This window comes from Ylistrum balloti, unplaced genomic scaffold (genome assembly GCF_031769215.1).
Source record: "Ylistrum balloti isolate Yb309-2 unplaced genomic scaffold, AGI_CSIRO_Ybal_v1 Utg369922, whole genome shotgun sequence".
Classification (NCBI taxonomy): domain Eukaryota; kingdom Metazoa; phylum Mollusca; class Bivalvia; order Pectinida; family Pectinidae; genus Ylistrum; species Ylistrum balloti.
In genome coordinates, this window is record NW_026782039.1 from 620,075 (window position 1) to 637,737 (window position 17,663).

General features: G+C 38.7%; 1 protein-coding gene across 2 annotated transcripts in view; it reads right to left on the reverse strand.

Moving 5' to 3' along the window:
- The window catches only part of LOC132546945 (nuclear anchorage protein 1-like), a 113,941-nt gene that overhangs the window by 2,436 nt on the left and 93,842 nt on the right, over nt 1–17,663 (reverse strand). Inside the window, exons 21-36 of one of the 2 annotated variants that reach the window (XM_060210674.1) lie at nt 16,944–17,004; nt 15,370–15,575; nt 14,815–14,883; nt 12,300–12,962; nt 10,618–10,680; nt 10,364–10,426; nt 8,409–8,504; nt 7,917–8,078; nt 7,545–7,730; nt 5,704–5,799; nt 4,932–5,421; nt 4,496–4,732; nt 4,013–4,120; nt 3,490–3,620; nt 2,599–2,853; nt 1,826–1,960 (exon numbers count right to left, since the gene is read on the reverse strand). In XM_060210674.1, coding sequence (XP_060066657.1) covers nt 1,826–1,960; nt 2,599–2,853; nt 3,490–3,620; nt 4,013–4,120; nt 4,496–4,732; nt 4,932–5,421; nt 5,704–5,799; nt 7,545–7,730; nt 7,917–8,078; nt 8,409–8,504; nt 10,364–10,426; nt 10,618–10,680; nt 12,300–12,962; nt 14,815–14,883; nt 15,370–15,575; nt 16,944–17,004 — 3,021 coding nt within the window. The remainder of the gene's footprint in view (nt 1–1,825; nt 1,961–2,598; nt 2,854–3,489; nt 3,621–4,012; nt 4,121–4,495; nt 4,733–4,931; nt 5,422–5,703; nt 5,800–7,544; nt 7,731–7,916; nt 8,079–8,408; nt 8,505–10,363; nt 10,427–10,617; nt 10,681–12,299; nt 12,963–14,814; nt 14,884–15,369; nt 15,576–16,943; nt 17,005–17,663) is intronic. The other variant, XM_060210675.1, reaches the window with a different exon arrangement.

The window sequence follows — 17,663 nt, forward strand, 5'->3', positions numbered from 1 at the left end:
CAAGGTAGGACCAGCCAAACTCTTACACAAGGTAGGACCAGCAAAACTCTTACACAAGGTAGGGCCAGCAAAACTCTTACACAAGGGTTGACTTGCCAAAGTCTTACACAAAGTAGGACCAGCCAAACTCTTACACAAGGGTTGACTTGCCAAACTCTTACAAAAGGTAGGACCAGCCAAACTCTTACACAAGGGTTGACTTGCCAAACTCTTACACAAGGGTTGACTTGCCAAACTCTTACACAAGGTAGGACCAGCCAAACTCTTACACAAGGTAGGACCTGCCAAACTCTTACACAAGGGTTAACTTGCCAAACTCTTACACAAGGTAGGACCAGCCCAACTCTTACATAAGGGTTGACTTGCCAAACTCTTACACAAGGTAGGACCAGCAAAACTCTTACACAAGGTAGGACCAGCAAAACTCTTACACAAGGTAGGACCAGCAAAACTATTACACAAGGGTTGACTTGCCAAACTCTTGCACAAGGTAGGACCAGCCAAACTCTTACACAAGGGTTGACTTGCCAAACTCTTACACAAGGTAGGACCAGCAAAACTCTTACACAAGGTAGGACCAGCCAAACTCTTACGCAAGGGTTGACTTGCCAAACCCTTACACAAGGTAGGACCAGCAAAACTCTTACACATGGGTTGACTTGCCAAACTCTTACACAAGGTAGGACCAGCCAAACTCTTACACAAGGGTTGACTTGCCAAACTCTTGCACAAAGTAGGACCAGCCAAACTCTTACACAAGGGTTGACTTGCCAAACTCTTACACAAGGTAGGACCAGCAAAACTCTTACACAAGGTAGGACCAGCCAAACTCTTACGCAAGGGTTGACTTGCCAAACTCTTACACAAGGTAGGACCAGCAAAACTCTTACACATGAGTTGACTTGCCAAACTCTTACACAAGGTAGGACCAGCCAAACTCTTACACAAGGGTTGACTTGCCAAACTCTTACACAAAGTAGGACCAGCCAAACTCTTACACAAGGTAGGACCAGCCAAACTCTTACACAAGGGTTGACTTGCCAAACTCTTACACAAAGTAGGACCAGCCAAACTCTTACACAAGGTAGGACCAGCCAAACTCTTACACAAGGTAGGACCAGCCAAACTCTTACACAAGGGTTGACTTGCCAAACTCTTACACAAGGTAGGACCAGCCAAACTCTTACACAAGGGTTGACTTGCCAAACTCTTACACAAGGTAGGACCAGCCAAACTCTTACACAAGGTAGGACCAGCCAAACTCTTACACAAGGTAGGACCAGCCAAACTCTTACACAAGGTAGGACCAGCCAAACTCTTACACAAGGTAGGACCAGCCAAACTCTTACACAAGGTAGGACCAGCCAAACTCTTACACAAGGGTTGACTTGCCAAACTCTTACACAAGGTAGGACCAGCCAAACTCTTACACAAGGTAGGACCAGCCAAACTCTTACACAAGGTAGGACCAGCAAAACTCTTACACAAGGTAGGACCAGCCAAACTCTTACACAAGGTAGGACCAGCCAAACTCTTACACAAGGTAGGACCAGCAAAACTCTTACACAAGGGTTGACTTGCCAAACTCTTACACAAGGTAGGACCAGCCAAACTCTTACACAAGGTAGGACCAGCCAAACTCTTACAGATTTATCTTTTCCCAGCCAAAACCAAGAATGCACTTGTGAAATATTGGAGAAATAAAATGATCTATTCAAAATTGTCTTTACATGAATATCAGATATATATTTCACTGCCTGCACCAGCAATTTCTTCCTGCTGATAAAGAATAAGTGACCTTGAACAACGACTTTGACCTTTTTACCTCTCCATAATAGAAGCCATCTGGACGTTCTTTGCCATAAACTGTTATGACATCACCAGCATGGAAGGCAAGCTCATAACTTGAGTTCTCCCGTGGCGACTGGTGGGCAGGATCATAGTCATACACACCCAAAAACTGCAACAAAACAAAAAGATGTCATTTTTTCACTCTTTACAGAGAATAGCATAAATAAATATAATCCTTATAAGCCACTGTCTGGTAATAAGCCCACCCATATCTATTATTGTTCTGCAGAAATAAAAACTAATGCCAATTCACTGTCCGTTAATAAGCCAACCTCTTGACACAAAGGTTATGTGGTAGACAAATCGTAATCAAAGTACGATTAACCTTTTTACACATGGAATGAAGTGTATACTGTTTTGTTTTAAGCTTACATTCTTTTTAACATAAGCTTTATTTATTTTACCACAACTGTGAAACAAGCTATCCGTTTATATTATGTGAGGTGTGAGGGGTTTCACTGTGGGAAGAAACCACAGCTCCCAGAAAAAACCCACATAGTTGTGCAAGTGCGTACCTTTACATGTCCACTCTGAGAAATGAACCCCAGACATTGAGGTGAAAGATGAGTGTGTTACCACTGCACCACCCAACAATCACAAAGTAGACACAGTTATAAACCTGTTTACATATGTCAGTATCTTTAAATATGATGTAGATAAATATAAGTTAGGAGACAGGTAAACGATCTTTAAGGAAAATTTAAATTTTTGAAAGTTTCTATATGAAATATAAAACTAAATGTGTACCATATGTCTCCTGCCTGCTCGGAAGTCAGTACTGTTGAGATGGCGTACAAGGTCTTCACCCTCAGGCTCCCCCTCAACATCTTCCTTTTTGTTGTCATGGCGAAAGGTGATCTCCTTAACAACAGACACAGGACCATTGGTGGTGAGTGTTTGGATACCAAGGCGAATAGAGTGACCAGTGTCCAGTGTGTCCACTACTGCTTTGGACAAATGAGGGCTGTTGACTTGTTGCTGTACTTTTCCATTCATGTAGATCTGGTAATTTATAATATGTTAGCCAAACATTTAACATCAATTTATTTCAATGAACTTTATAATATTTTTCTGTATAAAACAAATTCTAGACTGATCAAGGTCTGCATTGTGTTGAAAGTAGTCAATTTCAGGCAAAGCATGAACACTGTTAAAAACCATTTAGACAAATACTCTTGAATTAAGTGTTTTAAGGTAGCTAGGCTGCCTCTTAGTAAAGTTAGCATGCCTACAACTAAAGTGTTTACCATAAAACTGCTACATGAACTTTAGAAGCTGACAGAAGAATATTGTCAAATTTGCTGCTTATCAGTCAGTTGTATTCAGAGGACAGATACAAAGATACACATACTTTACTGATGGTAGTGTTACCAAGTAGTGTTGCTATGTAGTGTTACCAAGTAGTATAGCTATCTCTTCTTCAAGTATTTAATGTGACATGACCTTTCTTGTAAACTGACCAACCATGTGACCTATAACCTGTGACATAGGCCTACCTTGTATATATATATCATATGACTTGTGTTATATGACTTGTAACCGATGTCATATAATTTATAAATAACTTTGTAATTTATGACATAACCTATGACCTGTGACATATAACTTGTAACCTATGACCTACGACATATGACTTACCTTGTAACCTATGACCTGTGACTTGTTGCTTTGGGCTAGTTCATTAAGTTTAGGAGGAGTCCAGGAAAGTAAAATACTTTTGCCTCCTGCAGTTTTCTCTGCTTTCAATTCTGTAGGAGGTTCTGGAACACCTGGTAAAGACATTAAACAGATTGTTGGTAAATAGGTTCAACACCATCCTTTGTTTCATGAGTTTATTTCACACCCTCCAGTAATTAGCCCACATCTGATAATAAGCCTGCCAACATATACTGATATATTGCAATTAGATTATAAATAAGTGTAACTATGTAACTCTTGTGACCTGTAACACCCCTTGACCTTAAGAAGAAAGATATATATGATATCTACTGGAGTAGACGCTGTATATTTAATTTTCAAAGACATTAGAAACACTGACAATTCGTACACAAACAGGGTCAATGATTTTACTGTATTTAATTCTGAAATACTTTACCTACAGCACAACAAAACTTTACACAGTGCTGTACGACTATCCACCAAGGACAGTGCTGGTACATACCTTGTTTAAACTGAGGTGACAGCTGACCTCTGACATTCTGCTGGCCTCGTGGCGACAGATTTCCAGGTAAGTGGCCGTTGACTTGACGTGGTGACAGCTTGAGTGACACTGAGAGTAACAAAGAAACAAATTACCGCACAAATGCAGAAGTAGAAGGCATTTCTTTATACCTTGATTTTTTAATTGATTTTACATCTAATTTCACCTATAAGTTGTTTAAGTCATTCATTTGACAACTTTGAAGGTACCTTACCATAGACTGCTACTAGCAAAATATCATGACTCTAAATCACTTCGCTATTGAGAAGAACGTTGACAACACATGAACAAAGATGCCATTCCACAGCATAGGTCTGTTGCCCTTCCAGCAGTTGTTTTCTATTATAGAGGAGTCCAGAAGATAATATATGTCATTAAACATTCACTGACCTTGACTTAACACTTGACTTAACATCATTAGCCATGACTGTGACTATTACTCACCATATCGATGGGGCTGGTGAGACTGCTGTAGCTGGTTGTGCATGTTGAGGACTTTCTCTGGGCTCGGGTCAAGATGAGAAGGTGTATTTTGGAGCTGTTGTACCCGGCGCTCGTTAGGGCTGGGATTAAGATTTCCGAGGTCCTCTATCCCTGATGCAGGCTGTACATGACTGGCTGGTACCAGCCCAACACGACCTTTGACCTCAGCCTCATAATACCCAAAGCTATCTAATGGACCTACAAAATAAAATTTCAATACTCTTTAACTTTATCACAAAGTATGAACAGTCTAAACTGTCTTATGTGACCTTTCAAGGGACAATGCCACATAACACAAGAACTCACTTAAGACTGAAGATTTAAATAAACAAAATGTTGTATTTCTTTGGATGGAAGTCATAACAACAATAAAGCCAGATGATCAATGTGTACTGACCTGTGATAGTAACAGTGTCGCCCTCTACAAGCTCTAACTCCAGACGGGGACGGCCACTCTTAGAGAAAGCATTCGGGTCATAGTCAGCCACCGCCACGAAGGCCGTGTGGCGTGGCATGTGTCCTGTTGGTGGCTTTTTGTGGCCTCGCTGTTCTAGACTGTACACTGGCGACCTGTTTGGGCGGTGTATTAAAGGAAGCTGCTGTGAAGGTAGTGGCCTCTGATGGCGGTCATATTGGTCAGCAGACTTTGGTCGTCCGTTAATATTACCAGGTGACATATCCAAATCACTCCAGGCACCTGGATCTAACACATCATTAAATGAAGACACTGATGATGATCTGTGTAGGTCAGTGTCTGAGTCTGGTCTATTGTACTCTTCTCCGGCCATCTGCTCCTCCATGTGTCGTAACTGTTCCAGGAGGACAACTGGTTTACTGATGCCCTTTAGTTTCCTCAGCTCCTCTCCCAATCGTCGTAGCAACTCATCCTAAAGGAGGAGTACAAAGAGAGAGGTAACACCTGATAGATACACCATGACTCACCCTTTCTTTGCATAGAGAGTATATCATACATTTACTCACTTTTTCTTTATACACAAAGAAACAACTTTTCTTTACACATCTGAGAGAGACAATTGACTTAGAATTTGAAAGTACATCTCATGTTGACTTGCCTTTTCTTTGTAGACAATGACTCACCTTTTTCTTTTAACACATCTGATAATTGAAAATAAACTAAACACTTTAAGGGTACATCACATATTACTCACCTTTTCTTTACACTTCTGAGAGAGACGATTTACTTTAGACTTTAAGGGTACAAGTGCAAGTACTGCTTCCTCTTTTGTCTGTTTCATCTGGGAGAACTGCAAAACATGAGCCACTAGTATCTATACTGTCATATAAGGATGAGACATCTGATATTTAAAGTAATGTAAGAATGATACAATTTCAGCGAGCTTAAAAGATGCATTAAGACGTATGGCATATTGTTAATTTGTGTAACTGTACTTCATCACATTGTGACCTCTGTAGAAATCAACCCATCAGTACTATGTTTTGTACCAGGAAGTTTTATCCAGTTCCAAATAGAAAATTTTGAATAGAAAACAGCAGTAAGCATTGACTCAGTGAATTACATAATAATTTAAAGTCATAACGTGATGGGTGATTCATGCTATTATCTTCAAACATGGAGAGTTACAAAATGATATCATAACGGCTTGAGATCAATGATTATCTGTAGATTTCTTCAAGTATATGGAGAAATCCATAATATAACAAATTGTGACCAGTGATGCATACAAATCTCTTAACACAGAGAATTTGAGATCATACAGAGTTGTGATAAGTGACGCATGTAATTCTCTATGGACACAAAGTTACAAACATGTAGTGATTTGTGATATTACATATTTTACATTGAACTCTGGAAAAAGACTATTTTGACAAAATAATGGAACAACTAGTGAACACTAACTCACACTTCAGTTACCAAAGTAAAAGTGAAACAAGTAGAATAAATGTGGACTCCAGCATATTGAAGTTTGTGGTGGGTTTAAAACCTTGATACAGTAGTGACACCATCACACTCCACAGGAACCAAAATAATAAGGTTTAAATGTTTACCATGTTCAGCACTTCACTAGCCGACATGAATATACATTATTTATACTTCACCCAAGCTGAACAATAACTAATCTGATATGAAAAATAAAACCAATGTAAAACATTTTGGAAAGACGGAAAATAAAAACCAACCAAAGAAAAAAAAGAGGACATCCTTTAGATCACCATCACCATGCTGTTTCATGCAAACACCTACCTAATGTAACAGTGAAAGTTACCTGTGATTTTATGTTGTCGTAACCAACATTGTCCTTCTCAAGGCAAATGTTATCTTGTTCAAGGGAGACAACTCTACTCTCACATTCTGAGATCTCTTTTAAAAGATCTTTTATCTTTTCCGACTGACATCAGGAATTAAAAAGAACAGGATTTGTATTATTTTTCAGTCAATCATGATCAATATAATCTAATGAAATAAAGCTTGAAACTGAGAAAATAAAGTCAATTGTTGTATTCTTCATTTTTTTTAATTTTATGTTATTTTTTTAGTTTTTTGTCAAAAGGTGTACTTTTGCAAAGAAATAAAATAAGTTAAATAACCAATCCTGCATACAGTTCTGAATTTAAATCAAGTTGTTTAAAATATCTGAATGCATTTAATTGTTTAAGTGCTACACAACAACTATGTTTACCCTATCCTCTAACAGCTGGGAGCATTCCTCTATTTTATCCTCCAGCTGGGAATTATCTTCCTCTAACTGTGGGATGAGACTGACCTCTGACCTCAAAGCAGTCACCTGGTCAGTAAGTTGTGTGTTTTCAGCTGCTGTAACCTCTAAATCCTTAATTTGTCCTTTTAATGTCTTACACTGTGTGGGTAACAACAAAGGACAACTATACTTGCATCATTAATGAATCAGACTTACTTGAGGACACCATATAGAATTGAATATGTTATTAGGAGTTAGTATGTCTATATCACATGTTTTTATATAGTACAGAACCACACTCTTTGTGTGAGGGAGGGGAAATGAACCTATACCTGTTTAAGCAGCTTGTTGTTTTCGTCCTTGGCATGCTTTAAAGATTTCTCCAGTTCCTTGATTTCCTCAGCCTCCTGCTGGAGACACTGTAAGGAGTCGAGGGCGTTTGTTCGCATGTCCTCAATGGTACGACATTCCTCTTGCCATTGTCGTAGTTCACGCATCAAACTGTCTGCCTCATTTCTCTGCAAAACAATTTCTTTAACATTAATAATAAATTGCCACCAATGCTTTTTTCAAACATGTCTCCATAAGATTGTAAATGACTTTCGATGATAAACACTTATTGAATGGTGTTATCACTGAATCCAAATCTTTAATGTGTAAAACACCATATCTGTTATTTTTGTGTACTATGTGACTAGAGTTACCTTGGCAATAAGTTCCCTTTGACGTTTGTTGAGCTCCATATTTAGAGCCACAACATCCTGTGATAGATCAAGTTTCTTATGTCCTGCATCAGCAAGCTCCTCCCTGACCTTGATCAGTTCCGCCTCCACAATCTGGACAACTTCCTTACTGTTCCTCGTCTCCTGTTGGTAAGGCAACATTGACAATAATCTAAGTACAAGGTCATTTCAAACCAAGTTCAAGGACAATCTAAATGTGGCTCAAGGCAATTATACACCCGTTCAGACATTTTCAATTAGTTAAAGGTCATTTCCACTTCTTCAAGGATATTTGGGTTTTAAAAGTTTTTTAAAGTCAACTAAAAAATGTTTACAGCAAACAAACATGAAATCTGTCATAAGACAATGACCATCATTACTTAAGTTATGATAATTAGACACTTAGAAGTTGATACAAGTTTGTGTTAATTCACGTCTGTTCAGATGAGAAATCTATATTGAAATATCTATTACCTTTAGTTTCAGAGTTTCTGAAAGCTTGTCAAGGAATTTCTCCAGGATTAAGATGTAGCGAGATTTATTTTCCAAATCCTTCTCTAACTTTGTTATCTGTAAACAACCACAATATTGATAGAATGTAACAAAATGATAAGATTTAGAAACAGACATTTTAACATCTCAGATGATCTTTTGATCAAACAGCCACTTACAACAGCTCAAATATTCTCTTGAACAGACAGCCACTTATCTCTATAATAATATGTATATAACAATGTATATTTAGCGAGAAGAAGAACTCCACCCTGTAGCAGCATATGTGTGTTAACCTGGTATAACACTAGCCATATTATACTGCTTAGCTAGTGAGAACTTCTCTTTAGCTCAATCAGCATCAGACCAGTAACCCCGGGGTCTTGGGTTTGAATCCTAACGGAGGCATTGCTATTAATAATGACCTCTTTTACATGGTATATGCTTTTTCATCTAAAGTTGAACATTGACATTACATCCTAATTATAACTTTGACTTTCAGAGTCACTTTCACTGATTTACTTCAAAGAAACTGCATATATACAAACAAATGTCTGTCCCTGGGTGATCCAATTATCTTCACAATTTACTGAAAAATCATTTTCTCAGGTAATAAAAACAGTTTTCAACTCTGAAATGAATTTCTTCCATAATGAATTTTCAAATGCTTTTTACTGCTAAATGCAAAAACTACATAGAAAGCTAATTACGATAACGAAGAAATTGTAGCAAGAGATGTATTCTGGGCTTAAGGCTCAACATATTATCAGGAAAAAAGTAGACAGACTTCATGAAAAATAAAATCACAACATATTATTCCAGCAACAAAGACAACAGGAAATTGTGAAACTGAACATTGACTTCTAGACAAAAAAAATCCCTGTCATCCATCTTCAAGATGAAAATGATTGTGTGCAAATTTTTTTTCACATAATATATAACAAAAAAACCTCTAAAATGATGTCTTCCTCTGTTACCGGGACACTCATTATGTTAAGGTTTTCATTGTTGATGTTGATACAACTTCTTCAACAAATATCACTTCTTACTTGATCAGATCAAATTGTCAATATCTAGGTCACAGCTACCTTATCTAGTGCTGTAACATAGCTGTTGTGTGAGGGTGCATAGCATTGTCTATAGTGACCTTGACATGTAACCTTGTCATGAAATCATGCAGAACCAGACATATTACAGACAGTCTTATGTATCAGTGGTTCCGATCACCCAGTCATTAACACTAGCATGGAGTGATAAAAGTGAAGCTATCCCAGCATGCAACTGTGATGAAATTTACATGACTGCACTTTTATCTTTCAATATTTCAAAAACAAAAAAAACTCCTAACAAAACAGAAAGAAAGAAAGACTAGACTTTTTTAACAGATACAATAATCTTCTATTTATTATGACATATCTGGCACTTTTCCTACAGATCATGGACTTAAGAAAGATCAGAGCTGAGTGTCACAACATGAAGTGCCAAAAAGATTTTTTTAAAGTGAACACAACTTCCAAGATAACTGACTTACCTTTGCCTTACGTCTCACTGCCGGAGGGAGCTAAATGAAAGGTATCAGGGGACATGGTAACCATAGCAACAACAAATCAATTTTATAGGGGGCATGTCTACATGGGAGGAGGTGGAGGCCTTAATGATGAAACTGGTAGGTGAGAATGCACTGATTATGGTATAGTAATAATAATATAAGTATCAGAATGAGGAGAATCTGAGGAGTAACATCCATCCATTGTTTCAACTGAGGGTGTCTACATAGGAAAAACACTGAAGCAAAATAAACAGTATGTCTGTGAATAATTACAATTTGAATCTGATAGGATGAGACTTGACTGCTGGTAGATATACTACATCAGGTAGAATGGTGTGGGTGGGTGGGGTGGAGAGAGGGGAGGTGGAGTTATACATTATGACCTCACCTCTTCCTTCAGGTATCTGTTCTCCTTGTCATAATTCTCCATCTGACGTAGAGCCTCAGATGTCTATGATGAAAACAAAATATTCATATTGTTCAATATCAAGTATCTGCAGATTTTAATGTGGGACTACCTCTTCGTCAAACAAGTATTGGATTGTATTACATAATACAGTTTATTAATTAATGAAACTTGACATTAAAAGTTCTAATCTATGAAATGTAAAGGATAATATAAACACTGCTAATATGTTTTACCTTTATTTTCCAGATCATGACATCATCATCTTCATCTGTTACCTCATTAGCTATTGGCTTTTTCTGCAAACATAATGATAATTTTTAAACTTATGAAACTCATCAACACCAGTATTTCATCAACACCTGTTAGTCATCACACCTGTTAGTCATCACACCTGTAACTCATGGACACCTGTTAGTCATCACACCTGTTAGTCATCACACCTGTAACTCCTGGACACCTGTTAGTCATCACACCTGTAACTCATTGACACCTGTTAGTCATCACACCTGTTAGTCATCACACCTGTAACTCATGGACACCTGTAAGTCATCACACCTGTTAGTCATCACACCTGTAACTCCTGGACACCTGTTAGTCATCACACCTGTTAGTCATCACACCTGTAAGTCATCACACCTGTTAGTCATCACACCTGTAAGTCATCACACCTGTAACTCCTGGACACCTGTTAGTCATCACACCTGTAAGTCATCACACCTGTTAGTCATCACACCTGTAACTCCTGGACACCTGTTAGTCATCACACCTGTAACTCATGGACACCTCTTAGTCATCACACCTGTAACTCCTGGACACCTGTTAGTCATCACACCTGTAACTCATTGACACCTGTCAGTCATCACACCTGTTAGTCATCACACCTGTAACTCATGGACACCTGTTAGTCATCACACCTGTAACTCATTGACACCTGTTAGTCATCACACCTGTAACTCATGGACACCTGTAACTCATGGACACCTGTAAGTCATCACACCTGTAAGTCATCACACCTGTTAGTCATCACACCTGTAAGTCATCACACCTGTTAGTCATCACACCTGTAACTCCTGGACACCTGTTAGTCATCACACCTGTTAGTCATCACACCTGTTAGTCATCACACCTGTAAGTCATCACACCTGTAACTCCTGGACACCTGTTAGTCATCACACCTGTAAGTCATCACACCTGTTAGTCATCACACCTGTAACTCCTGGACACCTGTTAGTCATCACACCTGTAACACCTGGACACCTGTTAGTCATCACACCTGTAACTCGTGACACCTGTAACTCATCGACACCTGTAACTCATGGACACCTGTAATTCATCACACCTGTAACTCATGGACACCTGTTAGTCATCACACCTGTAACTCATGGACACCTGTAATTCATCACACCTGTAACTCATGGAAACCTGTAATTCATTAACACCTGTAACTCATGGACACCTGTAACTCATTGACACCTGTAACTCATGGACACCTGTAACTCATTGACATCTGTAACTCATGGACACCTGTAACTCATTGACACCTGTAACTCATGGACACCTGTTAGTCATCACACCTGTAACTCATGGACACCTGTAACTCATGGACACCTGTTAGTCATCACACCTGTAACTCATGGACACCTGTTAGTCATCACACCTGTAACTCATAGACACCTGTAACTCATGGACACCTGTTAGTCATCACACCTGTAACTCATGGACACCTGTTAGTCATCACACCTGTAACTCATGGACACCTGTTAGTCATCACACCTGTAACTCATGGACACCTGTAATTTATTAACACCTGTAACTCATACACACCTGTTAGTCATCACACCTGATAGCTCATGGACACCTGTTAGTCATCACACCTGTAACTCATCAACACCTGTAATTAACACCTGATATTTACCTGTAAAACCTGACTGATCTGGGTGATTCTCTCCTGTAGAGCCTGACTTCTGAGTGTGGACACTGTACCATGCCCGCTGTCAGGCATGCTCATCATGGAGTGTGAAGTCTGGAGCGGAGCGGACACCATACTGTAGTCCTGCTCATACATTATTTCATCCGGAAAGTCCTGTTCCAGTCCAGGAAATCCAGCAGTAACGAAATTATCGGCACCATTAAGGGTTGAGTTTAAAGATGGTGGCTGGCTTTGTGGCAGTGGTGGGGGCACCTGAGAGTCGACACTTTCTGTAGGGCGAAATTTTCTCCTTTTCATCAAAGGGCTTGCCATAGTGGAATCTGTGTCATTCTGTGTACTATATTTATTTTGACTTTCAGTTTCAGATGGGAGCGTTAGTCCTAACACAAGCTCCTCATCTGGATTTAAGCGGGACACTTTTTTGGCACTTGATTGGTTGAGACTGGTCGCCTTACCAACATTGACCCAGCGTTTGTCTCCTTTGTTGCTCCCTGCTGCCCTGGGTGACAGGGATTCAACTTGTTTCCAATGTGCCTCCTCCAACGGACTCCCCGCAGAATCAAGATGGCTGACCAAATCATCTATCATCTGCTGTCGGTCGTCGGATACTAGTTGTGCATTGGGTACATTTTTATGCCCCCGCGCAGCCTGTCAACAAAAACACAACTCAGGTTTAATATCATCACAAACAGGAGAACTAAGTCACTAGAATTGTTTCTGTTGGCTATCAGTGTTGTGGATATACTTTACACTATGTTATAACATATATATTATATATAGGTATGGTTAAGTATATAGTCAACAATATCTGTATCACTGTAACACTGAACAACAGACCTGAAGTCCAGAAGTATAGGATGGTACAAACATCAATACAAAACATCCTTATGCATGTGGTATGTAACGTAAACATCCTCATGCATGTGGTATGTAACGTAAACATCCTCATGCATGTGGCATGTAACGTAAACATCCTCATGCATGTGGCATGTAACGTAAACATCCTTATGTATGTGTATGTATACCATAAACATCCACCAGTCTGTGCTATGTACACCATAAACTTTTCATGTCCAACCCATCAAGCAGTTAATTAAATACCAGAACGGTCACATATTTTTTCTCATATAACTATCCTCCCATTTTCTGTTAAACCCTGATTTCTCTTTGCAATACTTGTGTGTATTATCCTAGTTTTGTAAATTAGTATTCTCTACTTCCTAAGTCAGTTGATTGTTTATAACAACAGTTCACAATATCATTACAATGAAGAACCTACATTGTATAGAATTCACAATGATGATTATTATTATTACACAACACACAATTGTAGAAAAACATTGGACATTTAGGAGTTCCATGGAGATAGTCATGCTGGTCAGAAGCATAACACAATCACCATGGAAACAGCGGTGTTCATTGGAGGCAGGTTTTTAAAGCCATGGCAACAGCTGTGTTCTTTACATGCAGGTTTTGTGTCCAGGACAGGACAATATTAAAGCATGGTAACCAGTTTGTGCGTTTTCTTGTACATAGTTATAACTGCTACAGAAACTACTAAAATCCTTCCCACTCTGGTCTCCAGTTTCACAAACTCCTCACTTTACAAAAAGTTTCAGTTCCAGTCTTCTCCAGTAAGGCTTTAGTACATGCTCTGAATTTTCAAATAACACTCTTCACTTACATGTTTGATAAAATACAGGTGGCTTTAAACCTTAGAACTTTTATAAAGTAAGAAATTAAAATGATACTGGAGACAGACATCACCATAACAAGCAGTCACATCTCCCTCACTAAACATGACACTAGAGACAGACACGTCACAGTCATATCCCTGTAACAAGCAGACATAGCCCCTCACTAAACATGGTATTGAAGACAGATACATCACACACTGGAGACAGACACATCACAGTCATATCCCTGTAACAAGCAGACACAGCCCCTCACTAAACATGGTATTGAAGACAGACACATCGCAGACTGGAGACAGACACATCACAGTCATATCCCTGTAACAAGCAGACATAGCCCCTCACTAAACACGACACTAGAGACACATTACAGAGATTCCTCACTAAACATACACCACAGACATACAAAAGTAATGTAGTATAACTAAGTAGTGTTATTACTTTACTTGAATTCTGCTTAATCCTTTATTTGTTAAAATAGGGTTATATACCCAAGCCATTTTATATTAATATGTGCACAGGGTTGATCATTAAATTTGAACTAACTTGAGATATTTATATTTTACAAAAACAAAGTAAATAAATAGATAAATAACAGAAATAAAAATAAATATGAACAAAATCTGAAACAAACATCATATACATGTAACAAAGGGCTTTTAAGTTCTGCAACCAGGAGAGGCTTGGTTTGGACTGATGGGAAAGCCACAGGACAAATCTACAGCTGCTAACATGAAAGCAGGCAAGCACATGTTGTTCCCCTTATCCGAGCTCTCCTTTACCAGGAGGTGCTAGTTAAGTCCTACCTCATGTGGTCCCAGCACCACAAACTTTCCTTCCTTTGTCAGATGCATGTGAACACTGGTTTTCTCAACCTTATATTAGCAGCAGTGAAAATAATTATCAGACACTTTACAAACAAGTCACAAAGGTGCAGACAATAAAAATTAATGTGTTTAATTATAATATAGATCAAGTGTTCTATAGTAGCTACAAAACAATCCCATTGATTACCAGCAGAATGATGTCCTGAAAGTTGTGAAAGTCAAGCAAACAAGAGTGACAAGTGTTATACTTCAGACTACTATCACAAGGAAGCTTGTTAGATTTCATCAGATTTATACTCATGTTTTTACAGAAACTTATCACTTTCTTTTTCCAGGAAAAGGTTAAATTAGCAATAAAAAAGCTAAAAACATGATGCTTGTTAACAGAAACTAGATCTCTAACTCGGACAAAAATACAGTTATAAATCAAAAAGGAAAAGCTAAAACATGATGCTTGTTAATAAACAGGTTAATAATCAGAAACTTTCAAAGCAGACAGTCAGGTTGTCATGGTAACAGTGCAATGTTTCTTACCTTATGGACACTGTCCTCATCAACGGTACTAGTGTCTGATATGTCATCATAATTCATAACATCATAACGGTCACCCTGGACCGGCGACTGCGTAGGGTGTCCGGCTCTTGCGGACCTGGTCATTTGACCTTGACCCTTTGCTCCTCTCTCTGCTAGGTGACCAGTTGTCTCTAAGTGTGAGACACGTGACTGGTCAGCTGAGATACCTGTCAAAATTCACCAATGAAAGAGATACAGTGCAATTCCATACTACAGAGTAAAGAATTTAAATAATTCTTTCATACATTAACAGGTTCATACTTATGTGTCCTAGTATCACTTGTATGAAATCTGTTGATAAAATCTGTCATTCTAACATCAACTTTGAAGGAAACCTGTCACTTGAGTTTTAAATCCAGATATTTCCAATCAAAGACTACATTGTATACTACAAGGAAGTTGTAAGGTCACTTTTTAGTAACAGAATGGATTTCAATAGATTTGTTAACACATTGAAACATGCAGATGAATCCCAAAGTAGGATGATGTCACTGTAATCAATATGTCCAGTAATCTCTGAATACATGCAGAACTGCACAGAATCTGAATTCAGGAAATGAACCTAAAGGCATATGACTGTGTATACCTTTGTACTACAGTACACAGACAACAGCTGTTGTTGGGTAAATCAATGAATGTTATCTTTATACTGTTGTGTCCTGATTGATCTATGTAAGACATCAATGTCTATAGTGTCTCTGTACTCTCAATAACAAGTTTTATGTCGCCTTAGTAACCGTCATCAGCATGAGGAAATTTCATATACATTTAATTGTAGAAAAATATGAGTATATGGGTATTTGTAGATTTGGCGAGAGTACTTTCTGGATGAGAAAAAAAAGTGTCACATAGACCATCATTATGTGTGACTCTAAGACTGTATTTATCCTTATCACTGAGTATGAGATGACACTTTGGATGTTTGTTGGAGAATTGACTCACCATTATGTGTGACTCTAAGACTGTATATATCCTTATCACTGAGTATGAGATGACACTTTGGATGTTTGTTGGAGAATTGACTCACCATTATGTGTGACTCTAAGACTGTATATATCCTTATCACTGAGTATGAGATGACACTTTGGATGTTTGTTGGAGAATTGACTCACCATTATGTGTGACTCTAAGACTGTAATTATCCTTATCACTGAGTATGAGATGACACTTTGGATGTTTGTTGGAGAATTGACTCACCATTATGTGTGACTCTAAGACTGTATATATCCTTATCACTGAGTATGAGATGACACTTTGGATGTTTGTTGGAGAATTGACTCACCATTATGTGTGACTCTAAGACTGTATATATCCTTATCACTGAGTATGAGATGACACTTTGGATGTTTGTTGGAGAATTGACTCACCATTATGTGTGACTCTAAGACTGTATATATCCTTATCACTGAGTATGAGATGACACTTTGGATGTTTGTTGGAGAATTGACTCACCATTATGTGTGACTCTAAGACTGTATTTATCCTTATCACTGAGTATGAGATGACACTAAATGTTTGTTGGAGAATTGACTCACCATTATGTGTGACTGGCCCCAAATCTTTCCACTGTACACTGTGCATGTTCTGCCGTAATACCTGTCATTGAAAACACACAATGTATTGATGCAATACATATTCACCTACATCAGAGTAATCCAAGGCCTTGAAACCATACAAACACATCCATTTGAGGAAATGTTTCAAACACGAAAATTAGGTTTCCCTTCAAAACTCACTTTCTTGCACTTCCTACTCAAATATGTCCTCTTAAGAATCCCTTCCAAACACATCCCCTCGAGATCCCCACTAAAACATGCACAGATGTAATTAGGAGAGGATTACAAGGAATGAAGAAGGCATCTCAAGAGGTGTATGGGAGAGGAGGTCTCAAGAGGTGTATGGAAGAGGAGGTCTCAAGGGGTGTATGGGAGAGGAGGTCTCAAGGGGTGTATGGAAGGGGTCTCAAGGGGTGTATGGAAGAGGAGGTCTCAAGAGGTGTATGGAAGAGGAGGTCTCAAGAGGTGTATGGAAGAGGAGGTCTCAAGAGGTGTATGGAAGAGGAGGTATCAAGTGGGGGTAAATAAGGGGTCTCAAGAGGTGTATGGAAGAGGAGGTCTCAAGGGGTATATGGAAGAGGTCTCAAGGGGTGTATGGAAGGGGTCTCAAGGGGTGTATGGAAGAGGAGGTCTCAAGAGGTGTATGGAAGAGGAGGTCTCAAGGGGTGTATGGAAGAGGAGGTCTCAAGGGGTGTATGG